Genomic DNA, 25,504 nt, shown 5'->3' with positions numbered 1-25,504 from the left:
GGCTCAGGCTATTGCTGTTATTGGCAGCGGGCTTTCCGCTTTGTGAAGATTTGCCAACATCTTTACAATAACCACAAACCAGTTAGTTGTTTGTTTTGTGTAGGTAGTGACTGAAAAAGGACTGATAGCTCGGGTCCCTTTTGGATTTGAGGGTTTTTGCTGGACTGTATGCGGCAATGCAAAATACATATTAATTTTTAGTGCTCTCCCACTCTCTCTCCAAGTACAGGAACAAGGCGCAAGAAATAAAGAAATAGCCCTAAGTACAATCTGGGGGAGGAAAGCGGCTTAATATTTGCATACACAGGGAAAATAACTATGATAAGTGTGCTGCAATTTCTGTATATCTTGAGTGATTTCTCTTATGCAACAATGGATTTTTTCAGCAAAGCCTGTTATTTCTTGTCAGCACTCAATGCACTTATGAGTGCATACGGGGCGCTGCCTGTCACTGACCTTTGTGGAGAGGATGAGACGGCGAGGCCAAAATACAGCGAGTGTCCCTCAGCAATGATAGTCAAATGTCAGTCAAACGTGAGGACCGAGGGACGGCAGCCAAGCTCTCATACTGAGCTTCCAACAATAGTAAGGATGAGGAGGTGTAGAGCCCCTTGCCTTGACAAATGGCTGATGACACTGTTGGATTACGTCCTCACAAGTCATGCCAGCTGCTGGAATCAGATGACAAGTACTTCCACGTCTAGTATGTGTCTTAATCTGTCGCCGGCGCTTCCAGCTGCAGCTCATATATAGCTAGAATATTCATCACACAGACAAGCGCCTGCAAATATCAATAAATGATGTGACTTAAAGTGACGCCCGAGCTCGACAACTGGTTTCCTGAAAGGCGTTTGCCCTTTTGCCCACTTTTTCATTTCGCCTGCTGCCGCGACATAGTTTATTGAAGAGCTGTCTGCGAGCGCACCACAAGGACTTGCGGCTATCGCCAAGCTAAGCCATGGAAAGCTGCTTCCAAACTTCAGCGGGCAGAACTTTCCCACCAGGGCAAAGACGGAGACTTTGAACTCCGCTACTGCAAACAGAGCATCTATTTTAACAGAGGCATTTCCCATAATTAAACTAATGCATAGGAGTGTATGCTGGGTTGGCTCCCCTGATTAATGGAGCAATTACATAATCCATTACACTGAATTATGAATGCGCTAATGATGAGCTCATGTTGGGTAATGATTCTTGGAGTTTGCTTGTGTGAAATATGAAAGGAGACAGAAGAGGAGAGGATCGTCTGTTTGCAGATGTTCCTCTAATCACCGGGAGGTAAAGTTGAGAGGGGAAAACAAATGTGTGACTTCCCAGAGAGCGTGCCAGTTCCCCCACCACGGGTCATTGCTTTCTGTTCTAGAAAGAACGCCTCCTACTGTTCCCACTAAGACTGTGTGTTGTAGATTTGAGGATCTCCTGCTATGAAATAATAAAGGCCATACAAATCTGAATGAATGCTTTATTTTTGTGACGGGGAAAGTGACGCAAGTGAGTAAGAAGGAAAACGACAATATAAGGATGACAATCTGGGACTGGCTTGGACTTTATAATGATCTCTGTCGAAAACCTTTTGGCTGATGTGATCCAATACCCATTTATTAACATATTCTACAGTATATGTAAGGTTTTTTTTCTCATTAGCATTCTTGTGTACACTATGAAAACATTCCTGGGCTTGTTGTTGTGCGGCGCACTGCTCTGACTGGCTCAAGCACAAGGCAAATAGCTCATATCGTCTACACAGGCTTAGGTATCTGAGAATGCCAATCACCGATCTTATATTTAGAGTGAACATCTGCTGGTCCTGTGTGTGGCTGGGTGGGTGTGGATGTGGGTGGTGACAGTAACATGGCTCTTCTGTGCCAGATGATCAGTATATCTTATTTAATAGGAGGATCCCGTTTTAGAGAGCTGCCACCGACCATCATATTCCTTATGGCAGCGTAGCGCACACTATGTTGCAGAGAGAAGAGGAGTCCAGGCTTGAGATTGTGTGTTTACTCCCAGTCCACCTGCCACTGTGTCCAACCCAAGCTATTATTGGAAATGTAGTTTTGCCTTACCAAGCGTTGCCTTGCTTGGTGAAAAGAAGGAAAGAAAGAAAGCAAAGGTTGAGAGGTAGAGAGAAGCAGGTTGGTGTCATGAAACCAAAATACACCTCTATCATTTGTCTCAGCGGCCACAAATCACGATCAATACATAGATAACAGAATAGAATACAGTTTTAAAGAAGGAAAGTTATTAGGCACATATGCATTGAACGTACAAAATATTAGGGACACTTTCTCTTTTCATGAAGTACACTGATGAGGTGAATGTAAAAGCCATTATCCCTTATTGATTTCCCTTATTAAATCTATACCAATCACAAAGATAAAGAGAAGCAGACGAGTTAGAGAAGGATTTCGAAGCTCTGAGACAACTGAGATGTGGATTGTGCAAAAAGGGGCTGCAACTCAGTATCAGGAAGATGTTCCTAATATTTTGTACATTCAGTGTATTTCCCCGCATGGGATTTAAACAATCTTTCCAATATTGCTACACAATGCACTTATACAGCGCATCTGATGTCAAAACTGGCATCAGTCTTGCTTGTGATCCTACAGTTTTTTTCTATCAGGTTACATGCTCACAGTTCTAGGAGCATAACACAAACAAAATACTCAGACTGCAGGTTGAGATTTGTTGATACAAGAGAAAAACTGTATGGTGCTCTTTTTCAAGGTTTTAGCCTACTTGTTAAGAATCACAAGACCCCTGAACTGGAAGCCGTGCATTTATCCATTAAGTATTTAATTACTTTAAATGGCCCAGTCTAACAATGTCCTTTATTATCAGTTGTGATTGTTGCATTACTGGATATTGTATATCTGACTATTTATACCTCAACATTTTTCTTAGTGGAAAAAAATCTTCCTTTGAGTGTTTGACAAATCTTCCACTCCGCTATTATATATGATATCACTATTTATTCAAGACAAAATGCATTTTCTTAATCCTCACACAGAAAAAGAGTCAGTGTGCCACTCAGATTCTGCATCATGACTATTGCTGATGGCTGAAAACTGCTGAAAACAGAATATTTCACAGAGTAAATGCCCAACTTTTGAGTTCTCAGCGATTTCATTTGCTGATGGTTCCCTCAGGCTAGAATAGATCTTTACATATAGGTTTATTTTGGTCCGGTTCAGACCTCAATAGGGGAAGTTGCACAGAAAACCTTCCAGTTTTGTGAGCATGCCTCCAAGCACCTCTGTCGATCAATTCAGTTTAGACAGGCCACTGTGCTTCTAGAGGACAGAACATCTTTCATAACATTGCTTTTATGCTTTCTGCCAGGTTTGCAACTTGTTCCTCACAACCGTAACTCACCACTGTGAGTCCCATTTGGTTTAGAGCAAAGTATATCAAAATGTGCACTTCAAACTTTTATGTTGAAATTCTCTCCTGGGCAGCTAGTTTGCCTGCAGTTGATGTTCCCCAGCATGTTGAAACACCACTGTCATTGTCACTCAGTGCTTGTCATCATAGAGGTTTGGTTCGGTGCCAGATCTGTGGATCCCACCTGCCTCTCACGGTTGTGCACATATTTTTTCATATTTCATATTATTATTATTTTATTTTTTGTGCACTTCTTGAGTGTGTATAAATAGTGGCAAGGAAGATTAAAGAGGGGGCACTACTGTTGAATCATCTCTACCCATTTTTGCAGCACAGTGACATAGCTATAAACTTTCCTCTCTTTATGGGAAATTGCCAACTAATTGCCTAATGTCTAAAAGTACACAGCCACATCTGCCTGTCCCTCCCCCTGCTGTCTTCTGCTCATGCATATCAGACCTTACCAACCCAGAGGAGACTGATAGCAGTCTTGGAGCGCAGGTCATATATGATGATATTATCACAATCATCGTTAGCTAACTGCAAAGCTGCTACAGCACACGTGTCTATGTGTATTTTTGTGTGTGGTTGTGTGTGTATGTGCATATAGCATGCCATCTCTGGAGAATATAGGTTATTTGCAAAACGTGTTGAGTTTTAATTGGGCTCATGTTTACAAAATGTTGCCTACCTAGGCGGGCTCATTCTCTAGATACACATACAGGTGTAAATGGATTTCTCAGAATGCTTTTTCTCCCACTAAGTGCATTATATACAATGGTGTTGTTTATAAGAATTAGCAAATAATAATTTGTTTTCTCTTGATGCAGCACTGTCTGCGACAGTAACTTCTGCTATGTGATAATGCGCGCTGAACTTCTTTAGCTGGGATGATTGACGTCCATTATTTTTCAACCCGCAGTGTCTCTTTTAAGCTTACTGTGGATGCGTCTCCATTAGAGCTGGTTCATTTGAAGTTCAGCATGTGAGTCCATTTTCTTAGGTAAACAAACCAGCCAGGCTCCCAACTTCCCGCCGAGGACACTTATCTGCTTATCTCCGATAGAAAATTGTCTTCTTCTCGTAGTGTAAAATCTCTCTCTCCTCCCCGCTCTCTCCAAGGTAACTGGCTGGAGTGTTGGCCTTTTGTCCGAGAGAGGTGTTCTGTGTACCTGGTGAAAGGAAAAGCACTTCTGCACTTACAGCTTGTAAAGGAATTTTGTAAGTGCGGTTTATGAGGGGAACAATTGTTACGAGTGGAAAGCAAAAACCTTCTTGCATTTCAAATAAAGCGGTTGCTGGTGGAAAAGTGTGACTTCTCTCCAGGTAGAGGCTGGCAGCACTCTTTATTACATTGCTAAGTATTGCGGAGAGTGGGAAAAAAGTATTTTGAATTTTTATGAGTGTTGTTAGTGTGTACTGTACATGTATGTGTGAGTGCATCTGAGCATTAAGGCTTCTGTGTGTGTGTGTGTGTGTGTGTGTATCTATATGTATAGTGTAGGTTGAGGTTCACCCCTGCTCTCTGTGCTCTCCAGGCTGCCTACAGCACACTGGGCTCAGGGTTTTATAGCGGGCCTCTGGGCCTCTGGGCCGCGGGCCACCGGCTCCGCTGTGTTCTGCTCTGCTGGCTGGGCTGGCCCTGTTGTGAAATGTGATCAGTCAGCTCCATTAGGGCCTGGACCGGGTGCTGTCGGAGACCAAAAGGCCCAATCCCTGGCTGTACCACCCAGGAGCTGATCTCCGGGGATTGGCCGGGCCGGGGAGCGTGCGATGCCCAGTCGTACTACTGCTGGGAACACGGCCACGCTGCCCTGTTGTTGTGGTATCGCCGCCTTGTTTACCAGGCTTTCTCTCAAGCTTACATTTGACATTGAACCAGTTTGACATGTTAGATAGCAATGGATTGTAGAATCAGTAATGTAGCGCGATGTTATCCCTCTGCACATTTTTACTTCGTTATATTCATTTTTGTTATTAATAATCCTGTACAAAGGCCAGATATCGTGATATTTATTCCATTGAAAGCCAACGGAATAATGATGATCTAAGTGTTAAGATGCTTTTTGGAAAGTAGGTCAGGAGCATGTTTGATTAGTGATACTGTAGTCATACATCAGGCACGTGCAACAGCCACTCCCAGACTCTATAGGGCCTCCCCTGATGCTGTGTTGCTGTAAACCAGTTATCTGCTGATCTCTGCCTCAGTTAAACCATCGTCTGATTGTATGTTCGAGTGCTGTTGGGTTTACTGGGTACACAACTTTCCCACTACGAAGCACCACTTGAACGCCCCTCCATGTCAGACAATCAGGTCGGGGAAATGGGAACTCTAGGTGCAACACAACGTGGCTGCCCAAAACATGGCAGTAACAGCGGTATAAAAGCTTAGATAACTGCTTACTTGAAAATTGATAAATCGCCTTATGCGTCTCCTTTCATCCACTTTGTCATGCAGGTACTGATGGCAGCTCTGTAGGTGTTTTTTGTAAGAAATCAGCGGCAATCAAATACGAATCGGACGCTTCATCACCTCCCTGTTTGTTTTTGGTTCCGACCTAAAAGCACATGAATGCGCTCGAGTCGGGTGAGCGACCTCTCAGCTCGGAGAAAAGTACATCTGACGTGCACATGAATGCACCGTGACTGCTTTCCACTGTGGGCTACATGCAGAGGCTTTGAAGGCTGCTGGACTGTGAAGTGGACTGTAGATGAAGGAGATCGTGTTTATCTTACCATACCTGAATTCTAAGCTGAATTCTTATGTGGTCTCAGCTAATAATTAACAATTCTCATGTCTTTGAGATAAATTTAACAAATCTGACAATGCTGTTAAAGGGGCTACTGTGTGAGTGTATATGTGTTTATGACTGGTCTGTCATACCGGGCCTGTCTTTGGTGACCTAAGCATCGTAACTGCAGTGAGAGGCTGACAGAGAAGTGCTTGGGACTGGAGAGACTCTCCCCAGTCCGACTTCTCACCACCGCATCTGCAATTAATCCTCCCATGCTGCTCCAGGCCCCCATCCTGCAGGTTGTTATTGTTTCTCCTTAGCAATTTACCGCTGGGAAATTGATTTGTTTGTCGGGTGCACATGCGAGGCTCTGTTCATGAAAAATGGATAAATGTCAGCGTGGCGGCCTCCTGTAACGATAAGGACAAATACAAAGGGTGCAGCTGGAAACCGCCCGGGCCAAATCTGCATTCTGTTTATCAGACTGAGGCGGGGCGACACGCCGAGATAGCAGCAGCCACCGCGACGCAATCGACCAGAGGGAAATGGTATAGATGAAATCTGCTGTCAAAGGTTGTGAGCCCCGGCGAGACGCGATGACACTATGACCGGCGTGGTGGAAACAGCTGCTGCCATGGAAGTGTGGAGGCTAACAACCCTGCTTACACCGCAGCACAAGCTTTCTAACCTGTCTACTTTGCATAAAATCAACTTGGCTGCCTGTCAGTACGTTGCTCTGTAATTAACCTGCGGCGGCCCAAAACGAGTGCCCTCTGAAAGGCTTCATTAACCTGTGCCTGAGAGAGGCGGCCATTGTCCTCCACCTCCCGTGACCTGCACTAAACCACCAAACTACCTCCCATTTTTTTCTACTCACACAGGGAGCTATAATGGTAGAGGGTAAGCCCACCTAAACCCAGTTTACCCCCCTTATGTGTATGTGAAAATAGATTTTCACATACACATACACACATTTTGAAGCTGACATAAGTAGGGATGGGATGATCTGCTAACTCACTATATGATTCACTACTCGATATGGGGTTCACAATTCGACCATGATACGATGTAATAAGTAAAAGTTCAATGAAAACAAAGTATGACTGCGGAGAATTGTTTATTTCGTAGACACATCATTTTAGCGATGGCATTGTCTTGCTAGAATGTAAACAACAATTTCAAAATCTCACTACAAAGTGCAAATAATAGAATTTGGATGGAGAGCTTGTGAAATTGTGATGGGCAAGCTGTCTCATTTGTGATTACTACAGCAGAATAAAATATCGCGATTCATTTTTCTGCCCCACGATACGTATTGTCACATTTTTGTATCGCAATATATTGAATTTCAGTATATCATCTCATCCCTAGACATAAGTCTGTATGATACCAAATCATACATGAAAGTAAGAGGCATCAGGGATTTCCCAAGAAACACATTCACCTTTTTTATTTACTGCTACATTTCTGCACACACAGCACAGGATAGCAGTTGTATGTGTGCAGCTCAGTTCTCCACTTTCTACTGGAGGTGGAACAACAGCCAGGTTAGTTTTGTCAGGTAAGGACGTGTAATTTCATGACAACATCACCCCCCCTCCCCCTCCACCTCCGAAATTAAGCTTTCTTCTTGTTTAGTCAGCTTGACGCCTGAGCTGTATTTTTCACACCATCAGCATGCAGTCCTGGAAAGCCAGAGCCCAGGGGACACGGGCTCTGTAGGTGTGTAGGTGTGTGTGTGTGTATGTGTGTGTGTGTGTGTGTGCGCGCGCACGAGAGAGACTGCAGGGCTCGCTGCTTCTCTCCAGTCAGATGTAAGTAGCCAGTATGTGTGTCGTCTCCTGAGTGCAACACCAGCATGGCCCACTTCTGCCTGACCGGCTATACACACACACACACACACACACACACACACACTCAAGAGGACATGGAGCGTCCCAGGTGAGTCAGGCAGATGGTATTGGCACACATCCAGGAACCTATACGCCGAACGGGACAGGACCACCCAGCGCACATGCGAACACACACACGCGCACACACACACACACACATACATAAGCATCCACACACATGCACGCACACATACACATCTAGGTCACAGAGAGAAAAGGGAAGAGAGAGTCTCGGTGGGGAACCTTTAGCCTACATCACAGCGGCTCTGTTTTCACAGTCTACGGGGGGGCTCTGAGATCCGCGCGAGACAATATGGCCTCCCCTCTCATCCATAACTAAAACGCGGTCACAGATGATGATGCATTATGCCTTCACACGCGGGAGGTTCGTCGGCCCTTTCGGCCCGCGTCTCTGACCGCGCTCTCTCGCGTTGCCGGGGACGGAGATTGGCACAGCCTTGCAGAGCGAGCACTTCAGAGAGCGTTATCACATGTCAGGCTCTCGCTGCCCAGATTCCGGCAATGGCTGGAGATAGTATTAGCAGGCAGCTCACACTCTGCTCCCAGGCATCACCGGGTAACTAGGAGACAGCGGCAGAATGATGGGGACTATGGCTACATCATGTATGAATCCTCTTCTCCCCTCATCTCCTCTGTGTGTGTGTATGTGTGTGTGTGTGTGTGTGTGTGTGGACGTGCATCGCCTCCAGCCAGGCCATGCCTCGTGCCCATGGCCAAACATGTCACTCCAGGCTGCCGTGTGCTCATTATGCCATTAGCTGCCTGAGGCCTCACTCCATTTGCTGGGCAGGAAGTGTGACGGAGCCCTTTCACAGGGTCACCCCTCCTGCTGGAGACCGGTCAGCTGAGGGATGTGTGTGTGTGTGTGTGTGTGTGTGTGTGTGTGTGTGCATGTCAGTAGACAGACAGGCAGAGTGTGCCTCTTGCACTTAGAGAATGTATTTGACACAAATCATGATTTAGCCCAGGTTGTGAGCTGTGTAACCTGTTACAGGTATGCTGTATATGTATGATATATCATTTGCGCTGCTGAAAGATGTTGACAAAAAATCAAATTGCGAGTTTTTCTTGTTTTTCTTGTCATACATTTTTCAGAACTTTAAAATTGTTTCAAGAAAAGTGATTTTGTAAAAAAAAAAATAGATGTCAGTGTGCAGAATTTGCTGAAAGGTTTTTACCAATATTGTATTTGATTCATGGACCAGAGATTACCCGCAGCACTAAAAAACCTTGTTTAGAAATCCATTTTGGATGCTCCTCTCTCAATAATTGCAGCCTCTGCAATTTGGAAATTCATATTGTGATTTCAATTTTTTTTTTTCAATTAATTGTTCAGCTCTACTCCACGTTGCCTGTTGTAACATCTCTTGCAGAGGATGTACAGGTCAAGAAGATGAATTATTGGCTCTACTGCTAAGAAGTGAAATGTTGTTTTTTTATATATACCTCAAAGCATTTCTCACCATTCACACCGTAGCGTAATGAAAACCTAGATCACATCCGGTGAGTGTCTATCTGTCATCTTAACATGCACATACAGTATATTCACAGAGATGCGATGCTCAGGCACCATTTCATATCCTGGTGTGCGAGGGGTTAATCCATCAGAAGGGAGTGTTCCTGTGTGGCTCAACCATATTCTCTAGGCCTTTCCCGCCCCATCCATCGTCTGAAGAGGACGAGCAGCTTATTTTCCCTGCATATTAAAAACCGCCGTGAGAGGTGGGAGGCAGGGCCTCGGGAGGACAGGGATTGCTGGGGGAAAAAAAAGTAGGGGAAAAGAGACAGAAAGTCATTGGGGGGGGTGGGGGATCTTTTTTTTTTTTTTTCTAAATAAATGATTAACTAAATACAAGCCCCCACTCCTGTCCATTTTCAAAGAGGGGCCAGCTTTGATCTCCTGGGCCCTTTGAAATGATCTGAGGAATGAGAGAGTGGATGTGAGGGAGGGGCAGGGGCAAGTAAGAGAGACAGGGACGGGAAACGCCACGCCTCGCCTGCCTGTTGAAACATCACAGGTGTACAGAGGGAAGAGACAGAGAGAGAGAGAGACAGAGAGAGAGAGAGGGGAGCAGGGGGAAGGTTGCAGGGTAAAGCTTTTGGCTCACGATGACTGCGAGTCGCTGGGAGCTGGGACTTGGGAGCCGGGTGGCGGCGACTGCGCTCGCCCCTGTGTGGTAAAGTGAGCTGTTTGAGTGGCGCGGCGTGGATATGCCTTGGGACAGATTAGCTTCCCTTTAACCCCAGAGATCAATGCGGCGACAGATGTCTCTTCCCCCAGTCCGCTGGCAGATCTCTCTCTCTCTCTCTCTCTCTCTCTCTCTCTCTCTCTCTCTCTCTCTCTCTCTCTCTCTCTCTCTCTCTCTCTCTCTCTCTCTCTCTCTCTCTCTCTCTCTCTCTCTCTCCCTCATTGCGGGAGGGTGCAGAACTGCTGGCTGTAAATCCCACATCTTACTGGCTCTGCCATGCCTGGTGGCCCCTGTAAAGAGCATGTTGCTGGCTGAGGCGAGAAAGCGCTCTCTAAAGCCTGCGCTCAAGTGACTTTCTCCTCTGGATGTTTAAGCATCTCTCTCTCTCTCTCTCTCTCTCTCTCTCTCTCTCTCAGAGCTGTGCTCGATGACTAGTAGCCGTGGCAATGAATTTTGAAATGTGTGTAATGTATTCGGTAGGCTTCCTCTGTCTGCCTGGGAGTTTTTAAGAAACCTCAGTTTAATTCACTTCAGATTCTGAGCTTTTTTTTTTTTTCTTTTTTAGCCTGGGAAACTTGGGTATTTTCCTAAAGTCACCTGATACTTTTCATTTTGCACCATGTCAGTTATTCTGTTGGAGCATCGGCTTAGTACTTTTATTCCCATGGGGCTGCTGGATCCCCACTTTCATTAAAATTGTTTGGAGGGTTTCTCGGCTTCGGTGCCTCATAAAACAAACTGTTATGATGAAAATAACTTAAAACCACACAGCCTCAACCCAACACTTCTCCTCCTCTGTTTTATTAGTACACACACACACACACACACACACAGTGAAATATTGTGTTTTGCTGAGGTTCTAATGAGTCCCAGTAGCAGCGGTTTGATTTTTCCCTCCTAATTTGACATGCTTCACTTGGGCTGGGTCCCTCTCGCTCCGCAGACCTCAAATCCTCCATGCAGAGGCCTAATGAATCTCCTCCATGTACACACACACAAAGGACAAACAAAACAAACAGGAAACACTCACTTCCTTGAGCGTCTAATTGTCCCAAACATGTCAATCAATCACCAGAGTTTGCTTGAGTCCTCCACTACCACTGACAAAGGACTTGTTAGCCGCCCGTGAGAACATAGCAGCCGATTTTTCCGATAGCACGGTATTAGACTCATGTATTGGTTTGCTTCTACCGCTGGCAAAGTTTCCTTTCCTTTTGCCGGAGAGGTATGAGGAGATTTGCTTTAGTAGTTTCTGCTTAGGAAGGTGACATGAAGAACAATGAGTCGGACCTCACCGGCCTCCCTGGGCTCTCCGTGTTGAGTTTCAGCAGTAATTGAATCGGGGGGTTTTCTGCCCACAGAAGACGGTGTGAGTGAATTGTCTCAGATAGTTTATAGGGTAATAAAGTCCCTTCACACCAACACCTGCCAGCTGCGCTCAGCTTTGACCAAAACGGTCTATTTAATACCTCCCACTGTGCACCTGCAACCCACCCGTAACGGTCAGCGCACAGCTCAATCACAGCAACAATACACCCGATATATTGCTGTTATTCCGCGCGGCGTCTCCTGGATGCCTCCGAAAGTTATGACTGGAGTAATTAAAATCGCAAGTCAATTAGCCCCGCGTTGTTGACCTTGTTTGCAGGTTTGGATGCTCTTTCGTAGCCCGAATGCAATTACTGCGGCCATTTTCTCCTATCTGATCTCCTCATCTGCTAGCCTCAGCCGCTGGCAGCGCTCGCCGTTGTAAATACCGAGAAAGTGCTTTCCTGGACTTCCTCGTCTCTTCGCTACAGCTCACATCTTTGTCCAAACAACTTCTGTCTCTGCTGCAGAAGAATGGCTGAGTGGGCGAACGGACAAATGGATGCAGCGCTGATTGCATCTGAGGATTGTATTGTTACAAAGAGTCTTTCATACATCACCGTCGATGTTTACTTGGCCAAGTTTTGCGCTTTGAGGTTTGGTCAGTCTGTAATGTGCAACTGTGAAAAATGCTGTGATGAATAATGTTAATTACATCTCTGACAAAGCCGTGCGCCTTTAAAATGCCATTATTGGGCGAGCATGCATCTTCCCTCTCTTGCTTTTGCAGCCAGCTTTCGGTATTATTAAGGAATTGTGCATTAACGGGAGTCAGCAGTTTTCGGTGCTGCAATCTCATTACATTTACAGGGAAGGGATGGAGAGCAACAAAAAAAATTAATTGGAGGCATGCGATAGTTAGGACAGGAGCCTGGGCAAGGGCAGAATAAATCAGAGGCCCGGGTGACAGCTTTATGGCTCTGGAGAGAGAGAAGTGGTTAACTTTAATGGGAGGAGATAGAAATGTTGAGTTACTTTATTTTTCCCTCCTCCTTCCATGCCATGCACATCCCGGCCCCCTTCCCCCTCATCAGCTGAGGCACATCCCCACCCCCCCACCCCCCCACCCCCCTCCTCACCCCTCAACTATTTGGACTTGGCTTGATATATAGAGTTAATTCGACCCGCTCCCCGCAGTAATTCATGTGTTTCATACATTTAATGTCGCGCGGACACAGCGCAGTGTGGAATTGTTAATTTTCTGCACAGAGATTGCAGCACCCCCCCCCCCTTCTTTCTCTCTCTCTCTCTCTCTCTCTCTCTCTCTGCCTGTCACCTACCCTATACTCTCTATCCCCACCCCCTACTCCTCCTTTCTCCCCCCCCCCCCCCCCCACTCCCCCTCCTCCCTCTCCCGCCCCTCTCGGTCTCTCCTTGTTGTATTTTTTTCCATTACTTTGTGGGTTAATTTGGCTAAAAGAGGGTCTACTCAGGGCAGTATTTCATGCTGCATCAGGTTTCTTGTTCCCTATAAAAAAACAAAACAAACGCCCCTGCTTGGGTCGACTCCACCACAACAACCATTCCCACGTAGGAACCCTCCGTCTCTCTCCTCCGTCTCTCTCCTCCGTCTCTCTCCTCCGTCTCTCTCCTCCGTCCACCTCTCCGGAGAGATCCACGCAAGCATCTGCCCCCCCACACCCACCCTGAGCTGAACTCTCACCTCCTGGCCCTGTGGTCACCTCCTGCCCCCCCCCCCCCCCCTCTGCCCCACTCCCCAAGTTCACCAAGGTCATCCCCTGGAGGGGCCGTTCCCACTATAGCTGACTTAGGCCCTGCGCTTTTTTAATTGGGGGGCAACGGCGGCCCAGTAAAGCCGAGCAGTGAAGTGGCTTCTGTGGGGTAATGGGGCCCGCTCTCCATGCACTTGATTTAATCCGGGCGGGCCTCTGTGTGTGGTGAGTGGGGGGGGGGGGGTAGGGATTGGATGGGAGTGGGGTTGTGTGTGGGGTGGTGGGGGGTAGGATGTGAGGTCGTGGATGGGGTTGTTGTATGCTTTTGGGAGCAGATGGATGAGGTCGCCGAATCATATTGACTTGAACCACTGAACCCAGTCGACAAAGACATTATGAGTGTGTTCTGTTATGATCATAAGATATACTATCATATATCATATCGTTTTCAACAACGGCGGCATGCACAACTCACTGTATTCATTTGATTATGAAGGTATCTGATATACTAATAAAAAATAACAGTAGCTGTGGACATATGGCTCTGCAAAGTCATTCAAGTTATGAATTACAAGTGCAGCTGGAATAGACGCCACTAATTAACCTCGATGTCATACAATAACACTTTAGTTCTACATCTTTCACCGTCATGTTCAAAGACATCGCATTGCTTTGTGAGCTCCGCTTTTTATTTTTCTCTCCTGCAGGTTGGAGAAGGCAGCGTTAGAATTCAGCAGCGTTTCAGAGGCCTCGGCTAAAGAGACCAGCCAGCTAAAGAAAAACAGCGAAAAGCATTTCCCCCCAGGCCTTGAACACAACTCTGTATAAAAGTTGAATCCGTCACCTTAACTTTACATGGAAACTATCTCAAGCAGAAGTGAGCGGAGGAGAGAGAGAGAGAAAAAAAAAAGGAGCGCTTGTATTTGTGGTCTGGCAGTGTTGCGGAGTACATTGTTTAGTTTATTTATTTAATTTCAATTGGCAAGGTAGAGGTGAGTTTAGTTTTTTTTTTTTTTTCAGCAGTGGGAGGAAAAAAAAAAAAGGAGGGCACGTTTGTTTGTGGTGCTGTGGGAGTGCGCCGATACGAGCGCGAGGGCTTTGTGTCAGGAGACATTTTGTGGCAGGCAGGAGAAGAAACCTAGCGCCGCGACAAGGGCTTTTCACTTCTATAAAAGGCATGGCGACCCCCCCTGACCCAGCGAGTTGAAATGGAGGCCACCGCCTATACTCATGGCCTGATTGAGGGAGAGAAATATCTCTCAAACTATTTCATGATTGAAAACAAAAAAAAAAACAGAGCAGGATGTCTGTATTTACCTCTGTTTTTGGGGATTTTTTTTTTAGGAACTGTGAGTGTGTGTGTGTGTTTGGTGTGTGGTTTCTCTGGCGGGAGTGTCACTCGCCACTACACAGACTACAGAACTGACCTAAACCCCGAGGCGGTCAGTGAGTCTTTGGTGAGCGTACAATCCCATGATTCATCCCTTTTCATGGCGTTTCCTCCCTGTAGTGTTGGGGTATGTGCTGTCAGGGCCTGGGAGGAGGCCTCACACACACACACACACACACACACACACACACACACACACCTCTTTATGTACCCTATTCCATGTACCCTATGCTATCTAGTCAAGTACCAATATTACACAGCGGTTACAGCAGTGCATAGATAAAGATGATGACATTGTATTCACATTAATGGTTTTTATTAGCCCCCTTTGATGTTAAGATTGTTGGATAAAATGGTGCTTTGATTGGTGTGGGAGAAGACACTAAATTGTAATTGATGGCTGCTAGTCAAGCGTAGATTGCAGAGTTTCTGTTCACTGCTTGTCTATGATGTAGGAAAGATACAGATTTTTTTTATCCTGTCCTTGTCTTGGAGATGTGTATGACCCCAGGACTGTGTGTTACATAAATACCAACCAAAAATGTGAAGGTTTTGTGTGCGTGTTTGTGGATAGCGATGTGTGCTAATAGTGTTAAAAGGTGATGGAAGTTTCACCCAGATGCCCCTCCTTTGTTTACCATGGGCTCAGAGAAATGCAGGAACAGCAGAAACGCGGCGACTGTGAAGAGGTCGCATTCGTTTGAGAGAATTACTGACGTTCACGGCCACACACTTTCCCTTTCTCCGTGCGCTTGATCATCTCGGAGAAAGAAAGTCCGTCTACTCGTTAAATGCGTATTAACAGGTTTCCTCCGCTTTGGAGACGAGGAGCTGCGGGGATGCGTTGGGTCTTTGGAAAGAGAGCTGGTGCTGTGGATGCATCCCCGCTCTAATCAATTCAGGTTAGGGCAGCATTATCAGTGGAGCTGCCACCAGAGCCACGCTGCACAATAACTCAAGGAGGGCATTTGAGGAGTGTGTGAGTTTGATCCTGTGCCAGGGTGATGAATAGCTGTTTTTTCTCTTTTGTTGCCCATCAGCACTTTTATTCCGCAGTTAATCCGCCAGGCCACGCGCACTTACCCCACTGTAATTTTTCACCTTGTTGTGTGAGTTTGTGTGTGTGTATGTGTGTGTGTGTGCAGGTGCGTGTGTGTGTGTATGTGTGTGTGTTTCCATCTCTCGCTGTCAACGGAAATGCTCTCACACGCTCACATAAACACAAGCGGCTGCATCCGCCCCGCCCTGTTGTCATTGGAGGCTGATTTAAAGATGTGTGTGTGTTTGTGTGCGTGTGTTTTTGTGTGTGTGTGTGTGTGTGTGCGCCAGTGGGGACCGATAGGATTGACACCTTGTGAAAAGTTAGGGAGGAGCAGGAACCATATATAACGTGTCAACAGGCCCCGCCGGGGGGAGAGCCTTGTTACCGGGGTCTGTCAGGTGTTAAAAGGACTGTCATGTTGCTGGAGATAATGCAGCTTAGCCACTTTATTTACTGCCCCGTTTGGAGGGGAGGCTTTCCGCTCGGACCCCCCCCCCTCCCCCTCCCCTTCCCCTTCCCCAAGTGACCACATTTTGTTTTACCTATGAAACATCTGCTTCTATTAGATCTCTTGCAGTGGAAAGGTTACAGCTCCACCGCACAGACAAATGGTTAACGAGGCGTAAGTGGAATGACCTGAAATTCTGTACAGAGCTGCGTACCCCGGCGGAGCCTCCCTACCTCCTCCTCCTCGTCCTCCTCCTCTTCTTCCTCCGTCTGACCGGCGCTGATTAGGGAGTTGGGGGGGGGGGGGCCTTGTGGTCATATTTTAATACCCGAGCACCTCGCGCCCCTCCTTAGCCACACACTGGCCACGTCTCCGCCGCGGTGGAGGGGCTAGCCGGCCTCCAGAGAGCTGTTCTACATACGGCGGACAAGGAGCACAGCATCGCGCAAAAGCCTGCTGAGACTCCACACCATTTATCTCCCAGCTGCAAGGTTGGGCCAGGACTAATTGACTGTGCTGTGTGTGTATGTGTGTGTGTGTGTGTGTGTGTGTGGCGGTCCCAGTCCCTTGGCGCATTAGTAGAGGCTGAGATGATAGGATGTGGTAAAGAGAGAGAGAGGCCAGCCTAGTGTTCAGAAGGGGCTCGGAGAAAAAAAAAGCCCTCCTGTAAAGTCAGTTATTGGCTCCAGCACTCCAAAATACAGCCAGTTAAACAGTGCACAGGGAGTGGAAAAAAACACATAGCTGATGCCCTGAGTGTGTGTATGTGTGTGTGTTTGTGCATGCACGCAAAATACATTTTAAGTGTGCGTGTGTGAATCCCTCTCCCCGTGTGGTGCAGTACAGCCCTTGTGCTCATTTCTCTGTGTTCCTCTCACCACTCTGCTCTGGACTTTATCAACACATTGTTTGACTTGGCCTCCTCCCAATGTAAGCCCAAGTACAGCATGGAGTTGGCTGTCTCACCGTCCGCTGGGAGTGGGCTGAGTGGTGTGTGTGTGTGTGTAAGTGTGTACGTGTGTGTGTGTGTGTGCATGTTTGTGGGCACATTCTAGGGGGGTGGAAGCACCTCTTTCTCCTGGACCAGGAAGCTCTGAATCACGCTGGCTCTTCCTGGAAGGACCCAGAGGGAGGCGAGCTGAGCAGGCTGGGCCCAGGCAGGCTGTCTGCGCTGGAGCCTGGCCTCTCGCTGACACCAAGCTGGTGGTGAGCACAATTCCTACACCTCAGCCTCGCAGGCAGGCCACGCCTTCGCTCCGCTCTCCAGGTTGGCACACACTGTAGGCATTTTTTTTTTTCTTTCCTGTACTGGGAAGTGTTTTTTTTATTTTTTTTTTTGCTTTGGCGCTGCGGCTCGCGCTGATAACCTCGGCCTCTGGAACTTTGAAAAACAGGCTTTTATGGGTTGGATGTAAATAGAACGAGGTGGGTTACGCTTAGATGTGTGATTTCAAACGCTGCCTTGTTTGGAAGTTGCCAAGCTTTTGGAGGGACACGTTCAAGCATAACCGCTGATGCTACGATACTAATCTCGCTCGTGCTGTAGCTCAACAATTGTGAGATTTGATTGCGCTGCTTACCTAGCTAAATAGAAATGTGTCAAATTGGCACCTGCCTACGTTGTCGCAGCCCCTCCGTTCGTTCATGTAAATCACACACACACCGCAGGCATGATTCACTTACCGCCTTCCGGGTTTTTCTATAGGAGCCGAGGACCTGCGCATGTAAGCTGATATTAATAGTGGAGTCGGGCTGGTGCTGCAGGGTGTCCACACCTTCCTGTTTTCTCTCTCCTGGCCACTCTTTGTTTTGGCCCGGCGCTGACAGATTTACCTCTGGAGGAACTCCACCATCTGAAGGGAAAAAATGGCCTCCATTGTTCAAACGGGGCTCATAGTGGAAAGAAAACAGAGGCTTTTTGAAGAAAATAACACGGGGGTAATAATGGATTGCAATATCAATAGTATAAACAACCTTGTTATTGAGACTTCTGTTTGTTATTTCTAAAGGAAATCGAGAGGGTAGGGCGATATTTTTTTTTTTTCGGCGAAGTGTGCCTCTTTGGGTAAACGTGTAAGGTCTCGGTGAGAGGTTCGTTGACTGGCTTTGAGGGGGATCTCATTTCAGCTGCGTTTTGAGTCTCTTAAGCGGTTGCTGAAGTCTGGCTTTTGATAGGAATCAGCTGTAAGGAGCGCGGATATTACTATGCGTTTTCCTGCTGTACACTGTCAGATAACTTTAACAGTTGTCTCTCCTCACCATTTTCCTGTCAAACTCCATTGGGAAATTAAGTCGGGAGAAGCAACTGCTGAAGTTATCCAACTCTATCTTAAAGCAAGCGCTTGATGTTTAGAGACTTGGCGAAGTCTGCGGCAGACACCGCATAGAGACATCACATGGAAATTCAAAGAGGCTGTAGCATCAGCTGGGAAAGAGACTAAGATACACAGAGCGGTGATTTCCCAGGGTTGCAGTGTAGACCACCAGAACTCAATGGAAGATTTCAGCGAAAGATTCACGCATTGAAACATATTATTTGACAACATACTAAAAATAACTAGTTAGATAATCCTAATTTTTCTCTTCATACTTTCAGCACTCTGTAATAACAGTCCACCCAGTACAGATCAAAGTATCTGCAAATGAACAGTGATGGCCTGTGCTTGAACTTAAAACTCAAAAAAAAAAATAAAACATGTGAGTAGAGAGCCAAAACATTTATTTATTTATTTTTCCAAAAAAGATGTGTCCTGTCCGAATATTTCTGGATTTGATGGTGGATAGAGTTGCTGTGGTTGAAGCGTGGCTGCTCCATTCTCACCAGATACTGAGTCTGTGGCTGGAATGCGGTTAGATTGGCTGTGCACACAAGTGTAGGATTGTTGTACTACAGGGCAAATAGGCCACGCATTCATCGCTGCATAATGGATGATACAATTAAAACCCATCTAAATGAAAAGACCGTTCCCAACAAATCGTCTTAATCATCAAGTTATTTTAAATTATGATGCATATTATTTAAAGAGCATGGGGGGAAAAATACATCAAAGAGAGGAGTTGCCTCCTGCTGTTGCATGTATTCAACATATTGGCTGGACAAACATTGAAATCAACTCGAATGAAAATGATCGTAAATCAAAAAATATATTTAGTGTTTCAAAAGGGGCAAGTTATATTAATAATTTGTGTTTTTACTCTAATAAACTCAAAAGCCATAAATGTCACATTAATGCCATTAGGAGAAAGCTACTCAAGCATATATCTAAAATCAAGCATTAATGGAAACTGTCTCTCAGTATCTCTTAGCACTGATGTCTTCCCTTCCTGACAATGATGGAACGGCCAGGTGAGAAACAACCAAGCTATGTTATGGTTTTGATGTGATTTGAAAAACTGTGGAGTTTTAGACTTGTTCGATTTATAACACAGGGATATTTCATTGAGAAAATATAGGCCTACAGTAGCGTTCTGCATTACACCAACCCACACACTATTGGGAGTAAATTGCCATGTGTGGAGGTATATTGCCGTTAGATATATCCCCTTAATGTCAAAACCTGCGCTGTGATGCATCAGAACAGGAGTCACCCCTTTAGCAGTAAGCCCGAGGCTTCAAAACCAGTTCCTCTCATCCTTAGAAAGCAGAACCATATTGGAGTAGACCCCTAGGCTTAATGTCAGCAAATTAATTATGGATTCACCCAATTAGTTCACAAACTACACTCTGTGTTCGAGGGGAAATGATCGCTCCCCTAAATGACTTGTCTCTTCAGTCTTGGCCTCAGTGTGCATTGTGGCTTTCTCAGAAGTGTGTGTGGGCGTGTGTGTGTGTGTGTGTGTATGCGTGAAGTGAGGCACAGCAGGCAGGTGGCCTGACCTTTTGAATTATTCACTCCCTCAAACTCGTCCACAGACGCTCTCTCTCTCCACTTTGGCTTTTAACAATCTCCCTCCTGTCCAAACATATTCCCCTCTGTCTCAAACAAAAGGAAGCGGCTCCTCCGCTCTTCAGACGCTCTTCCAAATCACGCTGATTCGTGTCAACACGTGAAGTGATACTGTAACTGTAATGAGTCTTTTGACTGTGCGAGGTTGCCTCCCATTTGCCGGTGGAGAATCTATCAATAGGCCCCCCGCGGTGTCAAGGCGATGCCTAATAAAGTAAGTAATCACTGCTTTCTAATGAGAGTCTGTCAGGGGCGGCTCCGGTATCTGCTTACCAAACCAAATTATTTTCTTATTTCAGCAAAGTCAATTAATCACATCGGAGACAATTCTGTTAGTCGTTCTCTTCCAGTAGGAAGATGGATTGCGACGGCGGCAATGTTATCATAGCGTTTCATCGTATTACAAGATGCTGTAGTGAATTAAATTCAATTTGACTTTGAGTTCTTCACATTCTCTCGTGTTAAAGTCTCAGCGCTGGGTGGAGACTGAAACTGCTTCTTTGTGAGTGTGTGTGTGTGTGTGTCTATATCTATTGTGCTGTATTAATATCCCCGCTGACTGCCCTTCCCCCCACCTCTGCGGACAGTGGCCCGGACAGTGATCTCTGTGTATTGCTGACATTGAGGAGGGTTTGTGGAGCGTGATTGTGCTTACAGAGGAGCCGTCCTTGGGAGACAGAGCAGGCCGTCACAGATATGGATTCCTACATTTAATGTCTCGGCCTCTCGCGCACAAATGTTTCTCTTTCACTGAGCCGCGGCCCGCGGGCAGAGAGTTTTATCGATCATCTGACTTTTAATGCCTCCTAAATATTAAGATTCATGTATATGACCTTTGTGTTTGGATTGAGCATGGGAAATCCCTGGCTAAATACCCTCCCAGGCCCCCGCTGGCTCCACCGCCTGCTTTGTTTCAATCTCTTTCCTTTCACTATGGGGAAAACGGTGCTCGGTTTCATCTGTTCTTATGAAAGCACGGGGGTCACGGCTTGGCTGTGTTTTAGAAAGTTGCACTTGGTACAGTAGGGTGAGGTGGGTTTTTTTTAAGGATTTGGGAAGACTCTCTGCTGGTGCTTGCCTGAGAAAATGAGGGAGACCGAAAAAGAAGGGCAGAGAAGAGGGTGGGAATAAGAAATGCGGAAGGTTAGGGCTTCTGCTCTGTGGTTTTAAACGTGGATCTAGTTAGCCTCAGTGAGTCCTCCTCTCTCTTTTTCTTCTCTCTCTCTCTCTGTCTCACACACACACATATGCACACGCACAGAGCCCGACAGCCCTGGAAGTGGGCCCAGTGATTGATGACGCTGTTTGAGGGACCTCAGAGACAATAGCGCAGGAGAGAGGTGGACGGATGCGAGGGAAGGAGGAAGGATGGAGGGAAGGCGTTCAATGAATCAAGTAACGCGGCGAGGCCTTCCAGCAGCCCGCTGTTGTAGTGAGTGCCGCCGTGTCGGAGCGCCGCCCCGGAGGTGGCCCACGTTGTGTGGGCCGCTCACTTCACGATCGCCCTCTTCTCCTCTGACTAGAGAAAACAGCGGAGACGCACAGATGTGTTATGAATAAGTTAATAAAATAATTTGCGTTGACACAGAAAATAATTGTCTTATATCTGATCCACTAAGCTTGCGTAGCCATGCTGCTTATGTTGGACTGCGCTCCAAGAGAACCTGTGGCTGTCCGGGGGTGGAGGTGGGCTGGCATGTGAAAGTGGTTCAAGGATAAAGAGGGTGTCGTTACTCAACCCGCAACCACACGTGTGCATAAATAAGCTGCCCACCATGCAGTAGGGTGGTGCTACATGTTAAAGTTTAAGATGTTGCACTTAAAGGAAAAATCCACCCTAGAAACACTTGAGTACTTAAAAAAAACAACAAACCTTGCATTTCTGGGCCCAATTTGTCTTTGGGACCCAGGGGTGTATTTTACTTATTCCTGCAGATAACTGGCCAAATGCAGATGACATGACATAATGTTGAGATATAGATAGCATACATTTTTCAGCGATCTAAAACATCAACGGTACACGTCAGGTTTTGGTGTCAGTCGCTCAGAGTCAAAGAGCGAGGGCTTCTTTCTAGACTCATTTGGAACAATGTTCAGTAATCAAACGTAGAAGAGGCAGAGAGACTGATTTCTCCGTCGGCAGTGGCCTTAATGGACCAGAATGCAATGCAGCCACAAGACATGTGTTTTGAGTAAGGGGTGCGGCCACGATCATAGACACGCCCCAATGATCATGAACTAGTTGGCTAGAGTGTGTGAACATAATGCTTGATTGAAAGCAACAAGTTCACGCCCCTTCTCTGGGGGTTGTCGAAAGGCATTCTGGGAAATGTAGGAAATCACTAACTGAAATAGAGGTAGACGTGGCAGGTTGAGGGAAGCTGGGTAGACCAAAAAATGAGATATGTAATAGTTGATTGATGATATCTAACAGCGTAGAGGTATCCAAGGGTGGATTTTACCTTTAAGGTGCTGTAAACTGGTCTATGCACGTCCCAGTGTGGCCGGGCAGCATCCCGATAACGTCCTGCTTCACCACCACCCACATCCACATCCACACAGGCCCCGAGGTCCGGACCTGACCGGCCCGTCCTGATAAATCACCCCGACGAGCGAAGGGAAGGTCGGCCCACTTTCAGACCGCACCGATCCATCACAGATAATGGCGGAGCGTGTTGTTTTCCAAACTCATTGAACCCCCTTTTCTTTCCCTCCGTTCTTCCTTCCTTTTTTCTTTTCCCTTCAAAAGTCCGACCACAAAGGACTGATGAAGACTTCGGCTAACGACTTCGCCCCGACACTTTCTGGCAGAAAGCGCAGAGACGCTTTAACCGGTCTCAGCACTTTTTTGAGAGGACAGACGCCTCTGGCTCCGGTCCTAGACCTAGAATAATGTGACATTTGAGTTCTCAATGCAACGTTTAATCCCAGTTGTGTGGTAATAACTTTATTCTAATTCGGTGAGGTGCTGATGTCCTCTCCGCGCTCTTGACCTTTTTTCATATGCTGCCAGTGAAGAAATGCATACACTTCTGTTTCCCTGTGTCAACACAGATGCCTTTGTATATATAATTGACTGCATGTCTGTCAAACAATGATACTCGCCCACTCAATAAAAGGCCTCCTCGAGCAACATTGTCAGCCCACTCAAATTTCTAAACTTCTCCATCTCAAATAGCAAAGTATGATTATCTCTGCCAGTCACAATCCGAGTCAAAATAAGGTTCAGTGAGGGTTCAGTGTGCAGCAGGTGAGTGAGGGCGGGGATGGAAAGCTGTGCCGCTTTCAACTGGCAGGAATCAGACGTTGCTGTGGATTTGCATCATAAATAAATGATTACCTTGCAAGAGTCTGAAATTTTTTAAATTGTGAGCTCAGAGGAGGAGGAGGAGGGGGGGTTGTAATGAATTGGCGCTGTGTTGTGTAGAGGTTTGGGGGATCTAAGCGAGATGGTGTGTTCCTCTCTGAGTAGATTTTAACTACCCTCTAATGGCCAGAATGTGTCATTACAAGACAGTCTTTCATCCATCAGGCACCTCAACTCAAAGGCTTCATTTTGTCAACAGATCAATCACTCCTCAGTCGGAAGTTATATAAACTTCTTTCGCATTTGCTTTGTTGAAGTTTTATCTCTTAGATGTGTAAGTATTCCAGTGCTTGCTTTGTTTTAAATGGCTTTTCTGAGGGAGGTAAAAAAAAAAAAAAAAGAGTAGATTGCCATTTGTCTGAGGTGAGATTCTTCATACGTCAATGCGATCAGTAAAGAATCTGATGAGTGACAAGTTGGAGATAACTTGCTTAGATGAGTGTTTGGCAGAGAAAAGAAAAGCACTTCAAAACGGAGAAAAGTGGAGCTTTTAGAGCTGGAAGCTTTGTCACTTTTAGAGCAAATGGGGCACTTTGTCACCAAAGGTATCTTGTGTGTGTGTGTGTGTGTGTGTGTGTGTGTGTGTATGATTCCCTGATTCCCTGTATATCTATTGCCTGCAGCTTCCCAGGCTCTTTGTGAGAGAGAGCCTGAGTGACTTTGTAGTCAGGGACTCTTTAATGCTTCCCTATGTCACAGTGTGTTTTGTGCTTGTACATCAATGTTGTGCGCGTGTGTTTATGTGTGTGTGTGTGTGTGGATCCTGTGTTTAACCAGGTTTTTCCTCTGTTTGTGCATGCGTGCCTGCGTGTGTGTGTGTTTCCTCCAGGTGTGTGTGCCGAGGCGGTATGCCCCGGGGAGTACTGCTGACAGTGCGCTAGGAGTCTGAACCTTGTCGCTGTTTGTGGCTGAGGAGGAGAGGTCCCCCCGCCCCCCCCGCCGTGCCGTGCCGCGCCGTGTCGACACCATGTCCCTGACCGACAAACACAAAGTGAAGAGGCAGCGGCTGGACCGGATCTGCGAAGGTAAACGACCATGTATGTGTGTGTGAACACGTTCTCTTTCTCTAGCTCAATTGCACTTTCCTACATCGCCTATTTGCTCTGATTCCTTATATTTTCCCAGCAAGCATTGTTCCAAGTGCCTTTTCCAATACAGTACGGGATGATATTCACTGTTTTTTGTCACTTGCATATTCAGCAATGTGGAAAAGCAGATACCACTATATCTCCTGTGCATGTTCTTGCGTTGTTGTTTTTTCCCTCCATTAACACTGCTGGTGTATCGGCTATATGTCCCCCAGCCCACCATCCTTATTGTTATTAGCACATCCCGGAGACCTATTGGTGATCAATACCCATTGATTGCTATAATCTTCTCCTGGCACACTGCACATGTCAGATACTCAAGTAACAACTGTATAAATGTTGACCTCATCAGCAAACATTTATCTGGGACGTAAGTGAGATTACCGCCTCACTACGGTTCCTCCCATCAGCTGCTGCTGTGTTTGTGGAGATGTGTGTGTCTGTGACTTACGCGTATGGAGAATCCTCCAACATCTGAACTCAAGCTGGACTACTGTAGGGAGCTGAATGGTTTTGGTGTCTATCCAGGCACGGCTGTTTGAAACCGTCCAATTTTACCCCGTGAATTGGAGCGATTATTGGGCTCTAGGTTGTGGAATAGAGAGCAGTAGTGTTGCATTGAGGGGCCTTCAGAATCTAGTAGAAATCCTGAGTGAATCCCGATAGAGCGTTGGTGCCCTCCTGCTGTGCAAATAACTACAGAGAACGATCAGGGACCAAGGAATACGAGTATTTGCGTGGGTGTGCAGGCTTGTGTATGTGCGTGTTTAAACACACTTGTTTGACTATGACCCGGTGTGTGCTGTGTGTGTGTTTGTGTGCTTGACTCTCATGGGTGTGTGTGTGTGTGTGTGTGTGTGTGTGTGTGTGTCAGACTGATATGTCCTGAGGTAAAATCATCTCCTCTCCGGTGTCTGGGTCCCCGAGAGGCTTGTTAAGCTGCCGGGTCCTCCTGGAGCC

At 46.5% G+C, this 25,504-nt stretch overlaps 1 protein-coding gene across 2 annotated transcripts in view; it reads left to right on the top strand.

Moving 5' to 3' along the window:
* Positions 1-25,504, top strand: part of ctbp2l (C-terminal binding protein 2, like) — an 83,396-nt gene that overhangs the window by 10,346 nt on the left and 47,546 nt on the right. For both annotated transcript variants that reach the window (XM_071907701.2, XM_078290843.1), the window contains exon 2: positions 24,286-24,481. In XM_071907701.2, coding sequence (XP_071763802.1) covers positions 24,424-24,481 — 58 coding nt within the window. In that variant the 5' untranslated portion in view covers positions 24,286-24,423. The remainder of the gene's footprint in view (positions 1-24,285; positions 24,482-25,504) is intronic.

This window comes from Centroberyx gerrardi, chromosome 20, assembly GCF_048128805.1.
Source record: "Centroberyx gerrardi isolate f3 chromosome 20, fCenGer3.hap1.cur.20231027, whole genome shotgun sequence".
In the NCBI taxonomy this organism is placed as follows: domain Eukaryota; kingdom Metazoa; phylum Chordata; class Actinopteri; order Beryciformes; family Berycidae; genus Centroberyx; species Centroberyx gerrardi.
Note: the sequence above shows the minus strand (reverse complement) of the source record. Positions and strands in the feature narration are given on the sequence as shown.